The sequence below is a fragment of the Cupressus sempervirens genome, chromosome 6 (assembly GCF_028749045.1).
Source record: "Cupressus sempervirens isolate cs-2001-9-10 chromosome 6, ASM2874904v1, whole genome shotgun sequence".
NCBI lineage: Eukaryota > Viridiplantae > Streptophyta > Pinopsida > Cupressales > Cupressaceae > Cupressus > Cupressus sempervirens.
In genome coordinates this window covers 99,061,715-99,077,058 of record NC_143123.1, presented here as the reverse complement: position 1 = coordinate 99,077,058, position 15,344 = coordinate 99,061,715, and the positions used below count along the sequence as shown (strand labels likewise).

Below are 15,344 nucleotides of genomic sequence, written 5' to 3'. Positions count from 1 at the left end.
AAGAAAGGGTAGAAAGAGAACGGATTACTAGCACCAGTATCCACAAGAACTGGATAATTGATAGCGGTTTCTCTCACTACATGTTTTGTGATAGGAGAGAGCTCTATGAGGTGGAGGCCTATGATGGAGAAATGATGAAGTTAAGAAAAAACTTAGAATTTATGGTAATAGGTAAGGGTATTGTACCCTTGAATGAATCCACTAACTGTGAAGATTTTTATTTAGTAGAGGGTCTTAAATATAACCTATTGAGTGTAACTTAGCTAATAGAAAAAAGTTATAGGTTTGGATTTAACAAAGGGTCTTGTAGAATATTTGACAAGATAGGTAAAATTTTAGCTATGGGAGAACAAAGAAAAGGTATTCTATTCTACCTCAATATTTCTGAGAATAAATGCTTTGTAGCTAAGAATGATAATAGTTGATTGTGGCATAAAAGATTATGTCATGTAAATTTTGAAAGAAATTTTAAGGTAGGAAATGAGAAGTGTGTAAGAGGTTTACCTTCCAATACTAAACCTAACAATGTGATGTGTAAAGATTGTCAACTAGGAAAGTTGGCAAGCTTTAGATTCTCTAGCAAGTCATTTGCTTCTAAACAAGTTCTAGATCTAGTACATATTAATTTGTGTGGTCCCATGAGGATGAAGAGTGTATCCGGTGATAGATACTTGATATTGTTTATTTATGATTCTTTTTGAATGATGTGGACTATTTATTTGAAAGTGAAGTCAGAACCCTTTCACATGTTCAAGGCTTACAAGGAAAAATTGGAAAGGGAGACTGGTAGAGCATTGAAATGCTTGAGATTAGATCAGGAAGGCGAGTTCACCTCACAATATTTTGGGAGTTACTTTCAAGAACACAAAATCAAAAGATAGATGACAGCTCCCAAGACACCACAACAAAATGGTGTTGTTGAAAGAAGGAATAGGACAATCATAGATTATGCTAGAACATTGATGATTCCGAATAATGTTGCTCAGGTCTATTGGAGATAAGTTGCAAGGACATCTGTGTACACATTGAATAGGGCACAAGTGGAGAAGGGAACAGAGTAGACTCCCTTTGAACTATAGTTTGGTCACTCACCATTTGTGAGTTATTTCAAAGTATTTGGAAGCAAGTGCTATATCAAGCATGATGAGTATTAAGGAAAGTTCGAGCAAAGAGTGATGAGGGCATCTTTTTGGGATACTCTACCAAAAGAAAAGCATGCTAGTGTTTGAACCTCTAGAAAAAAAAGATTATGGAATCTGCTAGTGTGAAGGTAGATGAGTTCTTTGAGAAGAACGAAGAAGAAAGTAAGAAACAACTAGAAGACTAAAAAAATATTTGAATACACTCCCACAAATGATGCAATGGAGAGAATACCAGTAGAAGTAGAAGTTGTATAAGAACTAGTACCAACATAGGCAGAGGTAGCTTAGTCTAAAGAGAAAAGAGCAAAGGAATTTGAAGGAGAATCGGTGCTAGAAAAGTATGTAAGAAGACACCACTTCACCGATTAGATCATTGCAGATAAATACGCTGGAGTGATGACCAAGAGAAAGGCGAGAGAGACAATGTGCCTTCTCTCACATATGGAACCCAAAGATACAAAGGAAGCTCTCAAGGACGAATACTCGAGAAAGGCCATGGAGGAGAAAAATTGATAAAATAATAATGAATGATACATAGACTTTGGTGACGTGGCCAAAAGACAAGAATGTCATTGGTACAAAGTGGGTGTTCATAAATAAGATGAACGAGGATGGAAAAGTAGTAAAAAAAAAGCTAGGTTTGTTTGCAAAGGATATGCACAAGAGGAAGGGATAGACTATGGAGAAACCTTTGCACCAGTAGCAAGATTAGAAGGAGTCAAAATACTCCTAGCATTTGCAATATACAAGAACTTTAGAGTGTACCAGATGGGTGTAAAATCTACATTTTTGAATGGAGTTCTAGAGGAGGAAGTGTACATTGAACAACTAAAAGGATTTGAGAATGAAGAAGGAAAAAATCAAGTGTGTAGACTGAAGAAAGCCTTGTATGGATTGAAACATGCACTCAAAGCATGGTATGAGAGACTACACTCATATTTAATGAAAATTGGGTTTGTAAGAACAAGTGACAACTGTAACTTATATTTGAAGCAAGAAATAGAAGCAAGTTTGTTGATTGCGAAGATATTTGTGGATGACATCATTTGTGGAGGAGATGATAAGTTGAGCATTGAATTCATTGAATCCATGAAGAGAGACTTCGAAATGTCCATGATCTGTGTGATCAAATTCTTCATTGAAGTTCAAGTATCTTAGCTAAAAGGAGGAATCTTCATAGGGAAAAAAAAGTATGTGAAGGAGATTATGAAGACATTCAATATGAAGGAAGAAAAATTGGTAGGCACCCCAATGGTGACCGAGTGCAAATTGTCAAAGGAAGATGAAAAGCCTTGAAGTGAATGAGACACTTTATTGATCAATGATTGGTAAACTGTAGTATGTTGTGCACAACACACTGAATATCACACAAGTGGTTGGAATAGTTGCCAAGTTTTCTGCCAACCCAAAAGAGTCACACATGGTAGCAATAAAAGGGATCTTCAGATATCCAAAGGGTATTGAAGAATATGGCTTATGGCATCCTCACAAGGGAAGTTTTGATCTTAGTGTCTTTATTGATGTTGATTGGGGCAAAGAACATAGATGACGGGAAGAACACAACTGATCGTGCATTCTTTCTTGGAGGAAGATTAGTTGCATGGGCTAGCAAAAGGAAGAACTGCATATCATAGTCAACAATAGAATTAGAGTACATTACTATCGTAACGAACTACAGTCAAGTTGTTTGGATCAAACAACTACGTGAAGGAATTCTAGAAAAAATGGAGGAACTTGTGGTTATCAACTACAATAACACAAGTGCAATCAATGAATCAAAGAACCTAGTTATGCACTCAAAGACAAAGAACATCTCAATCAACTATCATTTTTTGAGAGAACAAGTGAAAGCGAAAGAGGTAAGGTTAGAATATGTACCAACCAAGGAGCAACTAGATGATAGATTTAGTCACAAAACCTCTTAAGAAGGACACCTTCAAGTATCTAAGGGAGAAGTTAGTGGTATTACCCCTATTAAGCCATAACTAAGATAGTCATGTAGACGTCAATCCATGATCAACAAGAAGAGACATTAAATGGTGGATTAATGAGCAAAGGGGACTACTCCACAGGGGGAGCAGTTATAGACTTAAGGTTGCATGCCTTTGGCATTGTTATAAAAGGGGGAGAAGTTGATAAGCATAAGAAGAAAAAAAAAGGGGTAGAGTAGAAGAAGAAAAACAAAGAGGGAACTAAACAAGAGAAAAGAGAAGATGAGAAGAGCAAGAAGTAGAAAGAGGTGAAGAGCAATGAAGAGAACAAAGAAGTTGAGAGCAGATGAAGAACACCAAAAGGAGTGAAGTCAAAGAAAACCCACAAAGATGACTCGGAGCGGTCAAAGGATGTGGATGCATCATCTCAGGGGGAGATGTTGAGAGAAACTGAAAAGACAAAGGCAAAGTATGCTAGTCAGAAAGGAAAGAAGTGCTGAAGATGTTAAAGTGTTGCCATCAATGTCAAAGGGGTAGGTTGTTGGCATAATTGTCTCAAAGATCGAGGATTGACTTGTAGAGTGACCAATGCATTTAGTTATGACTTTTTTGTCATTGATGTCAAGGCATAAGAAGGAACCAAGATAGGTATAAAACCATGACCGATAAGGCACATCGATCTTGTATGTGCAACTCTAGTTCATAAGGGTGATCAAAGAAAGGTGAAGTACAAGCCCAAAAGAGGCGATGAAAAAGGATATCCACTTAGATACAATTATGCTAAGTGAAGTAAGAATGTGTAGAAGGATGTCAAGAAGGAAAGAAAGTTAGAACAATTGATGATTATACATGATGGATTGGCTGAGTCTCTAAGGGAAGCATGAAGTGAGAATCTTGTGACTGCCACATCATGAAGTAGGTAGACATGCACTCATTGTTGCACTTAATGGTGATGGAGTTGTCATATCAGGAAAGAGTCGGAAGAATTCAAATTTGAATTCTTTCCAATAATGCAAGTAATTGAGGACATGAGACATTTGTACTCTTGTACGAACATGCTACGTCTGATAAGAGGAGTGCATGACAACAACATGAAATCAAGCTAGGAGTAGGCTTGAGAATTCAAATTTTGTATTCATAGATTAGGATTTCAAAGCGAAATGAGAAAAAACTATAAAATAAAGCAGTCAAAAGAGAAAAGGTTAGATTGTTGATTGATTAGCCAGAGAGCCAAGAGAGCTGAGCTAAGTGTAATCTCAAAGTGAAAAAGAGTGACAGAAAGAAGTGATTGCTAACGAGTTAGTGAGTTGAGGAGAAGCCAGTAAACTCGAACAACGCAAGTCAGATTGCAAGAAAAAGCGAGCAGTGCCAAGCACGTAAGCGATCAAGTTTGAAGTTGCAAAGTCGAGAGAGAAGACAAAGCACAATTGTAGACATATCAAAAGAGTAGTAAAGGGATGTATACTCAAGCTAAGTGTAGTAGCTATTTCATTAGATCGTTCCTCCGTTGTTTATTGATCTCTACAATGGTAAATCCCATAGAGAGTGGACTTTAATAGGTTCTTGTACTAAATCCCTTAATAAGGTGGCACATTAACTTGTGTTGTGAAGTCCTTTAACTAGACTGCTCCTAACAGGGCAAGACTCTCATAGGCCTTATTCAAATCCTTTAACTAGGTGGAACCTAATAGTGTCTTTGTAATCTTTTAACAGATATAAGATCTTGACTGGGCACACTTTAGAAGAGTGTAAGCTTCATGAGGATTGATTCACACATTGTGGTTTTTATCCTAGCCGGGTTTCCATGAGATAAATATTGTGTTGTGTGTTGCTATTGATGTGTTCATTGTTTTTGCTTGATCCTAACTGATTAAGTTGTAGCTAGAACTAACCTGTAGAATGGTGTGAAGTTACACATAAAGAAAAAGTTGAACTATCTATAGTATACTGATCTGCACCCTCCTCGCCTTCAATATAATAACTTGCTAGTAGGACCAACATAGCTAGTGTGTTGTTAATGGTTTTTTCTAAACCTTGTTGTAAATCCTTTACTTGTAATAACTAACACCTTTTTTTATTATGTTGTTCATCTTCTAATGCTTTTTAGTTGTGGTTGTGTAAGGGTCAACCTCCTTGCTAAGTTATTGAACTTACTAAAAGACATGTTGCTTGCCTTTTCCACCACTATATTATTCTTCCTTTTCGCCAGCTCATTTTGTTGAGGTGTGTAAGTGGTGAGTTACCTCTTGATGCCATTCATACCACAGTAACTTCAAAAAGTTTTTGAACAAAGTTCTCTTCCATAATCAGTCTTTACGTTTTTGATTTTACAACCTTTGTTTATTTTCTAATAGACTTTAAACTTATGGAATGTATCAAAGAGACTTCATCCTTAATATGATAACTTATACAAACTCTTTGTTTGTATAAGACCCCATAAATGTTTGAGAGAACAAGTTGAAGTAAATAATTAACCTATATACATCACCCTTAAAAAATTTCTCACTTACAGACTTTCCTTTTGACACATCCTTCCCAAACATCCTTATGAAACAAACTAGAAACTAATACTTTTCATATAAATGCCCAAACCTAAATGCCACAATCAACTTGTATCCTCATGTACCATATACCATATTGGAAAGACTGTTTTCAAAGTCCGTTTTCAAAACCTAATAAAAATATCCTTTTCTTTGTCATAGACACAACTATAACCTCTTTGATGATGGATCATGTAGTATGATCCAAATTCCCAAAATCTTCTACATGATCCGAATTCCCAAAATCACTTGTTTGGTAATGGGAATACAAGTGAAATAGGCATATGTAAATTCTTAAAATTTTGAGTTCTTCGTTTGGATGCACCAAATTAGAATTGGAATACGAAGTAAAATAGGAATACATATTCCAATTTTGGCTCAAAAATGGAGTTTTGCAATTCCACCCAAATAAGTGGTTATTGGAATACATATTCCTATTCCACTTTTATTTATTTTAGAAAACATAAATTTTGAAGTTTGCGAATTCCCCATCAAATATTGGTTGAACCAAACAGAGAACAAAGATACCTAGCCCCATTTTCTATTCCAAAATAACTATTCCTATTCCCGTAGCCAAATGAGCCTTTAATAGAACATTGTAACCTCTCTATTGCCCTACCACAAAAAAAAAAAGTCACCTATCGGCTAAAAACTTTTTAATTATTTCATTCATATTCGTTCGTTCAGAGGACAATTCATCGACGACAGGCAAGAATTTCCTCGCCATTGCCTTCCGCGGCTGGGTTGTCTACTGCTTGAAACAAGAAAACACCGCTGAAATTGCTGAGTAGAAAGAACAATACGATGGCGGATCATTCACGACATCACCAAGATCGACGCAACAGATCTAAGCCCATCTCTATTCATAATTTAGCTCAATCTGGAGACCTGATCAACCTTACCAAGAAGCTGCAAGATTCTCCTTCCCTTCTCAATGACAGGAATCCAATTGTAAGTGCACGTTCTCATGAATTTTTAAGCTATTGTACCGTCTGTTTCATTTGAGTTATTTGATTTTATGTTTTCCAAAACACCCACATGACAGAACAGTGTAAATTTTTTCATTAGAGGCTATTACTCTCAATTAATGGGAAAACCATATGCATCTCCGATCTCTGAAATCTCAGATATATCACTTGCCAATATGCCATTGGTTTTAATTGATACCAACTGAGCCATGGTAGATGGTGAGGTTCTCTATTTAATCCACATTTTGCATATTGGCTTTGGTTATGTGGCTCGTTTTCTTATTCCGTGAAATTCTAGAAACTTCTGAATTCATGGATATGGAATACCAAAACTTGCAGGAGGTCTGGGATACACATAAACATTGTTTAGGTTCCTTATAATTCCCCTGGTTCTCATAGTGGCATGCTAGCTTAGCGATCCCATGGGGTCTGAAATCACTACTACTGATTGACATTGTTCGAACTTGAAATCTATTTGTATATTTAAGCAGAATCATGGTTATGTTAGGTTGCTTATAGAGGCCAAGGTTCCCATTTGACGAACATTTTGCATTAAGAGTTACTTTCGTTTTCTTGGTTTACTTGGAATCATAACCACTCTGAACTTTTAATTATGCTATTGTGCTGTATTAACTTCGTTATTATTGAAAACCACTAAATCATAGTTGAACTGAGGTTCCCAATAATTTAAATTTGAATTAGGTCCTATTTTATGTGTGCTATGTTCTTGATTCTAAGGATCATGAAATTACAATAGCTGGTTGGCTATGTGCAACCATCAAACCCTCGTAATTTTAAAATATTTAATACGTCAAAAGCACAATCTGGATTTTTTAACTTCTCTTAATGGATATGCTTGAAATTATATTTCAAGTAATGCTAAGTCCCAGTTTGTTGTTTATCCCCACATTTGGCATTGTGGCATGTGTGCCAGTTTAGTTATTGGATTTGAAATCATAGCAACTGATTGGCAATGATAAGTTTTCAACCTCTCTGAAGTTCAACATCCATTATGTAAGTTGCTAACATGTGAGGATGGATCTATTAAATTTATTTTAAAAAAGATACCGAGTAAATCATGGTTAATTATAAGTTGAGGCTTATCTTATGGAGCCAAGATTTTCTCCCATGTCATGGTTATAATTTGTGGTTCCCCTCAAGGTTTTTGTCATGTGCATCTGTGTAATTTCTAAAAGTATAACAACTGGAGGACAATATTCAAGCTACAACTGCTCCTTTTGACACTTTTTTGGCCCTGACACATTTTTGGCATGGTTGTTACAGATGGCACAGACCCCGCTTCATGTAGCTGCAGCCAACAATAAAAAAGAAATCGTCAATTTTTTGCTCAACTGGCATGGTCCAGAAAACCTAGAAGTGGAAGCCAAAAATATGGTAAATAGTTTATTCTCTGGATCTGTCCTCTGAATGCTTTAAGAATATCGGATTTTCCCTGTTGAGGGGCCTGTTTCCTTTGATTTCTAAATTTTGGTGTGTCAAAAACTAATATCAATATGTTGTCTGTTTGCTGTTCCACAGTATGGAGAAACGCCATTGCATATGGCTGCGAAAAATGGCTGCACTGAAGCTTTGAAATTACTTCTTAATCACAATGTTGATATAGAAGCCAGAGCAAATGTAATTTTCGAATTCTACTCTAAGAAGCTAGTTTCTAAGAGTTGAAATTTAAATTCAGATGTAAGATTTCCTAGGGATTGATTCTTCTAGGTGTTTAAGCCAAAGTAATCTCCTTAGTATTATTATTTCACTTTGAGAAAGCTAAATCCAAATATTTCCCTTATTCAGAATAAAGGCTGTTTTGCACGAACAATTAGAATTCCAGAATGTAGACTTTAAACTTGCGATAAAGAACATTTTGCATTGACAAGTTGCTATTTTAATCACACAGAGTAAACTTTTGAAAAGCAGTCACTGGATTAAAAGTACCTTGGGATATCCTTCATGAACTAATAAAAAACACATTTGAGTTGAACCAAACTGAATTAGAATTGGCAATCTGTGCAGAAATTTTCCTTCAATGCTGGGTATATGAGCACTTCATTTTGCCCTAATTTATCTGTCTCTGGAAAATTACTTTGTTCACGGTTTATACTGCATAAAGGAAGGAATTATTTATCTCTTGTCAAGAGATACAGATTTTGGTTACGTTTAGCTTTCTTGTATATATTCAAGAGATTAAATCCTTAAAAAAACTGATTTCTATGATTAGTCTGGACAAATTTACAGTTATTGTATTGGCAGATGCCACAATCCTGAACCACCAGGAGCTGGACCTGAGTATTGTTGTGGATTGTTTTGAAGAATTGAATTCCTTCAGCGTGATGGTTTATTATTAATTTAACTTTGGACAACCGAAATTTTGATGCAGGGAACTTACCAATAAACTTCATTAGTGTGTGAAAAATATTGGTACACTATTTGAAATTAAATGTTCTTATATGCCAAAATTAATATCATATTGTATTTTTGTGTAACTATCTGTTTTACAAATCAATATTGCAGAATGGGATGACACCATTGCATTTAGCAGTCTGGTATTGTCTTCGAGCAGATGACTGTTCGGTGGTCGAGACTTTGTTGCAGAATCATGCAGATGTCAATGCTAAGGATAATGTATTTTTTTCATTGATCTTTTCCTAACACGTGGATGCAGTTTTCTTTTATAAGAACACGCAAATGCTTCCAAAACAGGGGAATCTAAATTTAAGCGTGCTGCCTGCAGGAAGGAATGACACCATTAGGTCACCTGTTACAAGGTCCTAGCAATCAGAAGCTGCAATCGCTCCTGCAATTTCATCTTGATGAACAAAGAAAGCAGAAAGCAAGACTAGCATTAGAGGATTCCAAAGGCAAGTTGGAAGAGCTGGAATTAGAGTTGTCAAAAATTGTTGGTTTACATGAACTGAAGCTACAACTACAAACATGGGCAAAGGGAATGCTCCTGGATGAAAAGCGTCGGGTTCTTGGACTTAAAATTGCCACTAGAAGACCCCCTCACATGGCTTTTCTTGGCAACCCTGGGACAGGTATAACTCTAACAACTCTTTGGAAAATAGTCTTATACTTTTGTCTTTTTTCCTTCTTTTCACTCCACACTTTCCTTCATACATGTAAAAGAGCTTGGATATTTGCAGCAGAAAAGTTATCAAATATCTTCAAACCACAAAGTACATCTGATCTGGTCTGTTGTTTACAAAACCATATGTATCAAACTACCAGAATCAGAAGTTCCAGAACAGTCTGAATAACAGAGATACAGAAGATTCTCAAGTTTGTGTTATCTGGCCCATAGTTGGAAAACTTGCCAAAGCCAAAAACTTGCCAATGCTTGAAAAAAAATCTTGGGGAAAACTCGGCCAGTTTTCGGCAAAAACTCGGCAAAAAAAACGAAGGAACTTAAAAAATTGCCTAGATTTAATTAGAAATGCACATATTTTTTTCAAAATTCAATAAAAAGATGCATCCAATGAGTCTATAAATGAGAACAAAAAAGAATTAAGCATAGTCTAGATACATTTAAACACAAATTGGGTACAAAATCGCATTGTCGTGAGGAATGCTGATGCCTGGAAGCAAAATAGTAAATAATTTATGTAAAACTAAAAGTAAATACTTCATTACAATTACATCTTCCTCTTCTCAGCTCTAGTAAAAACTAAGGGAGAGGAGAGGCAGAGCTAGAGACTCTAGTCCTAGAAGTCTGCACTGGGCATGACTGTGCCTACTTGCTCAGTATGTCTGACTCAGTATGTGGCTCGTCCTCCATCCTGGATGTAGATCTGCCTCTAGCTTCTCTTGGCCCTAGCAATGATTACTCATTCAACTGAGTGTTACCCAGTGTGAAACCAAACCCACCCCCTTCATAGCCTGCCTTTCCAAATCATTGATGTCATCCTCTTCAAAAACTCTGCCTCAAATCCACTTCAAAGTTCAAACTGATAGAAATCAGTTTGCAAGTATTTAGAATACAAGTGTTAGGAAGACTGTTTTCCCCCTCTCAGCAAAATACAAGTGAAGAAATGAGAAATAAAATTAAGTTGGGCTGTTTTTTCCCTTTAAGTGCTGTTATAGAACTACAACTGAGTTTTTAACAAATTCTCGCCAAGTTTTTTGGAAAACCTAGACAAGTACTCGGTGACTTTTTGCCAAAAATTCAGCAAGTTTTTGGCACCAGTAAAAGTTGAAAAAACTTGTCAGGCCAGAAAATTCAGCCAGTTTTTGCAACTCGAGAACTACTCTACCAGTGGTACATCTATGATCTGGCCTATTTATTTGGTGACATGTAAATTTTATAAAGTCTCCCCAAAGGTGTCTTTCACTCAATTGTCAGTTTTTCTCTGGTGGAAGTGCCATTTTGATGTACAATTCCTTGAAGTGACATTCCTCTTAATTGTCAGTCAAGTTTTATTATCTGCTTACTGCTTTCTTTGTGTTGGCTACAGGCTACAAAGAGAGATCTTTCAGACCTTTAGTTCCCCTCTATTGTTGCTGCCTCTGGATTTCAGTTGTCGTTACACTGTATCTTTTGCTTTACTATTCGTTTGAACTACTGACAAAGTTGCTTCATTGTGATTAATCATATTCAGCTGTAGGCTGTAAGTGTTATGCTTTATAATATCAAATGGTTAAGATGACATGCATTTAATTCTCAAATTTACTTGTAATTCCTTAGTAAAGACTGTATTGCAATCTAATTCTCTGTTTGGTAGTATGATTGTCTTATGCGGTTGTGCTGTTTTAAGCTGGGATTTTATGGTTATTGTTGTTTCTAGACCCTGGGATGATGTGAGTCTTTGTTTATTTTGGCAATAAATAATGTTTATAGCATCAATTTCTGGAGGAGATTGTGTAAGAGTTTTTTGCGTCAACGTTTCGGATCACACTCTGTGATCCATCATCAGGACAGAAGAGAGCAAAAGGATGAGTAAAAAACTCACAATCTCCTCCAGAAATTGATGCTATAGATGATGGATTGTGGAAAATTGATCTGTTTAAAATAATTAATGTTGTATACCCTGCATGATTGTAAATTTGTATTATATGTTACTAACAATGGATTTTAACACAAAATAATTTAGCTCGTCTTGATTGACTTTCTTGAGTGTTGTTTTGATGAGCTATATAATAAATTTCAACTGATTAAAATGAGAAGATGACTTTCAACACCTTTTCCCTCAATCATAAAAGTTTGTTTCAAATGGGAGTGCTTTGATGAACTCCGAGAATGATAACTGTCATATAATCTTCCCTTGTTGCGGAATGTGGGATTTGCAATGGGTCTGTTGTGATAAAAGAGAATGGATATCAAATCGAAGGAAGATGCATAATAGAATTGGATGAAAGAGAAAGAAGACTAAACCAAGTTTATTTATTTCAACTATATATATACTCATTTTCAGTTAAGCCTTAGTGGCAATCCCATTGTAGAATAGTCATGTTGGTGAGACTCCATTCTTGATTAATTTTAACGATAAATGTATGTTTGTTAGTACTTATGATAACTGAATGTCTGTCACTAAATGAAAATCATCTAAAATCCTTTTCATTTGTGCAGGCAAAACAATGGTTGCCCGAATTCTTGGAAAACTTTTGCACATGGTTGGTGTTTTACCTACTGACAATGTAACTGAAGTACAAAGAACGGATCTAGTTGGTGAATTTGTTGGTCATACTGGTCCCAAAACAAGAAACAAGGTACAGTTGGATTATTCACATCCCTTTCTGTGCCAAAATAGATGTATTAGTATTTTAGTTGGATTTCTTCAAGGTGCTGTATGAGAGATATATTTGGAATTGAAGGCATCTAGTGTCAACATTGTCTGCTACTGTTGTCTAAAGTACTAATAAAATCACTAATCTAGCAAACTTAACAAACACAGCTGTTTGTTATTTTGAAATTTTATTTTTAGAAACTGAAATATTTGCAAGATGTACATGTGTTTTACATCTTTTGATGCACTGTTCTTGTTCTCTGGTTGCAAGTTTACAGCCATTTCCAAATTATTTTCATGCATTCTTTGTGGCGTCTAGAAAGTGGTTCATCAAAAATATGGAAGTCAAATATATCACTTTCTCCTCAAACTTGAAATATGCTGTAATAGCTGTAGAAGTTGCAACATTTCATGAGACAATCTACGCTATGCTATTGCAGTATCACCATTACTGCCTTTCATCATCCCTATGAATAATGTGTATGACTAATGTGTGTGCGCATCACACCACTCACACATTATTCATAGGGATGATGAAAAGAATATATCAGCATTTCTGATCAATAATGATGAATTATGGTCATGGTAAGTGAAGGATTTTGAGTTTTGAGTTATGGTGTTTTAAGAGTTCCAATTATTTTCATTTAATGATTAGTATCCCCAAAGTGTCTCCCAGAACATGAAGGCTAGTGACTGGTCTATATATTACAGGCTGCATATGTAGCCTAACTTATGATAATTTTTTTTGGTAACTTGGCTGGTCTTCAGGTCAGTTGTGTACTTTAGTGAGTTCTAATGTAGAGGTCCTTGGCGTTGTATTTGATATCATGAATAAGCATTTGCATTGTAAAGATTGTAATTAAGATCATTTGTTTTGCAGATCAAAGAAGCAGAAGGTGGAATCCTTTTTGTTGATGAAGCATACAGACTGATTCCCAATCAGAAAGCAGATGACAAGGACTATGGTGTGGAAGCTTTGGAGGAGATCATGTCGGTCATGGATAGTGGAAAGGTAGTTGTAATATTTGCTGGGTATGCCGAGCCAATGAAGCGTGTTATTAACTCCAATGAGGGATTTTCTAGAAGAGTGACGAGATATTTCTTTTTTGATGACTTTGATTCAAGAGAACTTGCTGAAATTGTTCATTTAAAGATTAATGAACAGTTGGAGGACAGTTTGCTTTATGGTTTTAAGCTGCATCCAACATGCACCATTGAGGCGATCTCTGAACTTTTGAAAAACAACACAACAGAGAAGCAAAGAAAAGAGTTGAATGGGGGTCTTGTAGGCCCCATGTTAGTCAATGCTCGAGAGAACCTGGATCTCAGGCTTGACCTGGATTGTTGTGATGCAGAAAATCTTGTAACCATTACCCTGGAAGATCTTGAATCGGGGCTTAGGTTGATTCGTTCATGATGTTATAGAGTAGAAATGAGTTTCCTGTAGTTTTGTCCCACATAGCTTGATATAATCGTTCATTCTTATGCTGTGTGGCAGTATCCAATATTTCTGTGCTCTCATAAGCAATGGATTATAATTATTATGCATTGTAGAACTTGGGCTGGGTTTAAATCTGCAATCCCACTATTCTTTGTCATTCCTATAAACAGGAACCAATTATTGATTTATTTGTTTCACTCTCCCACCTCATCAATATAAATTTATTCTCTTTGCAATTTATTAACTTGCTTATGTTCTTAGGCGTGCATCTGTGTATCGGAGAATGATAAATTTTGATATCCACTTTGACCATCATCAACAGATTCGGGAATCTAGAGAATCCTGTTGAATTTTTTGTTAATACGTTTGAGAAGCATCTATGGCTTGGGTGTCTGGTGTCTGGAGAATTTGGGTGTCTGGTGTCTGGCGAGTACTTTGGAGAAGCATCTCTGGCTTTGTTTGTTATTTTGGAAAATAACAAAATTTCAGAATTTGTTTGAAAATGGTGAGACAACTTGAAAATGACAACCTACCTTTGAATCAAATAAGAAATAAGTCCTTACTACATAGAAACTATTTGTTTTTAGAAAACCAAACACGATAACCAATTTTTAGGTTTTTTATTCGTTGGATCTAACTGGCAGGACAATCATTACTGTATAGAATTAGGATTATGGATCCTATGTGCTTGAGAAAAAGATCAAGGTTTGTTCAAGATAGAACATTTCCGATCTTTACCTGTTCATATGAGCTGGCGATTGAAGAGTGTCTCAGATCCCATTTTTATACTACGAAGCCAAGAAAAGTTGACAGGAAAGGTGATTGCAAGTTTATTGCAAAGCTTAGATTCCTTTTTGGATATTATAGCTTCCATCCAAATCATTTGCTCTTGCCTGTTTTGGGTTATGAATTTACCATATATACAAAAGATGGATTGTGCAATTTTAAATCCTTCCGCACATTTCTTTTACACCGTTATGGAAGTGAAGTTGTCATGCTCCCGCCATAAGACCATTTCATGATCCACCCTTACCTAAGAAAAAAACATATAAAATAAATAAATAAAATCAAGACGTATTCACATATACCCTCTTAAATCAAAGTAAGCACCTCTTCACATGATTGACGATCTAAGGATAGTTATCATTAAACGAATCATAATCAGCAGCTTCCAAGGAGCTACAATATGAGGAAGGGAAGCGGTTGGTTTGGAGAAGACCCCTCATTTGGAAATATGGTTTTTCTAGAAAGAGATGTGGCTCTTCCTCCCAACATGAGAATTCTGAGATCTAAATATAATTCAGAAAAAGGCAGCATATGTATTTAGCTAATTGAGAGGTATGCAATATGGTTGAATCTGTAGCTTATTATGAAATTCTTACGAATCCTTAATATATGTATTATTTTTTTTTGAAAGAAATTGTCAATCTATAAAAAAATTGTTAGTAATTATTAGTCCTGCCTACCTAGTACGCAGAGACTATAGTTTTCATTTGGCCTTTTTCTGCGTTGGTAACCGTGCAAGAAACTATATCCTATGGTTTAGAGTGATTTTCTCATTAAACTGATTTTTCAATTTTTATTTACACT

The 15,344-nt window shown here is 35.8% G+C and overlaps 1 protein-coding gene across 1 annotated transcript; it reads left to right on the top strand.

The window, feature by feature from the left end:
- Positions 1-6,310: 6,310 nt before the first annotated feature.
- Positions 6,311-13,998, top strand: LOC149551418 (AAA-type ATPase family protein / ankyrin repeat family protein). The gene is made up of 7 exons (XM_089786929.1): positions 6,311-6,564; positions 7,866-7,976; positions 8,121-8,219; positions 9,105-9,215; positions 9,325-9,628; positions 12,157-12,296; positions 13,194-13,998. Exons 1-7 carry the CDS (start codon positions 6,418-6,420, stop codon positions 13,728-13,730), a joined length of 1,449 nt encoding a protein of 482 aa, XP_089643055.1. The 5' UTR covers positions 6,311-6,417; the 3' UTR covers positions 13,731-13,998.
- Positions 13,999-15,344: the final 1,346 nt, after the last annotated feature.

Excerpts from the sequence above, each read along its gene's own strand:
- LOC149551418 (XM_089786929.1), top strand. The coding sequence starts at position 6,418 with ATGGCGGATCATTCACGACATCACCAAGATCGACGCAACAGATCTAAG. Across the intron at positions 6,565-7,865 it reads TCAATGACAGGAATCCAATT|ATGGCACAGACCCCGCTTCA; the intron begins GTAAGTGCACGT and ends TGGTTGTTACAG. Across the intron at positions 9,216-9,324 it reads ATGTCAATGCTAAGGATAAT|GAAGGAATGACACCATTAGG; the intron begins GTATTTTTTTCA and ends TGCTGCCTGCAG.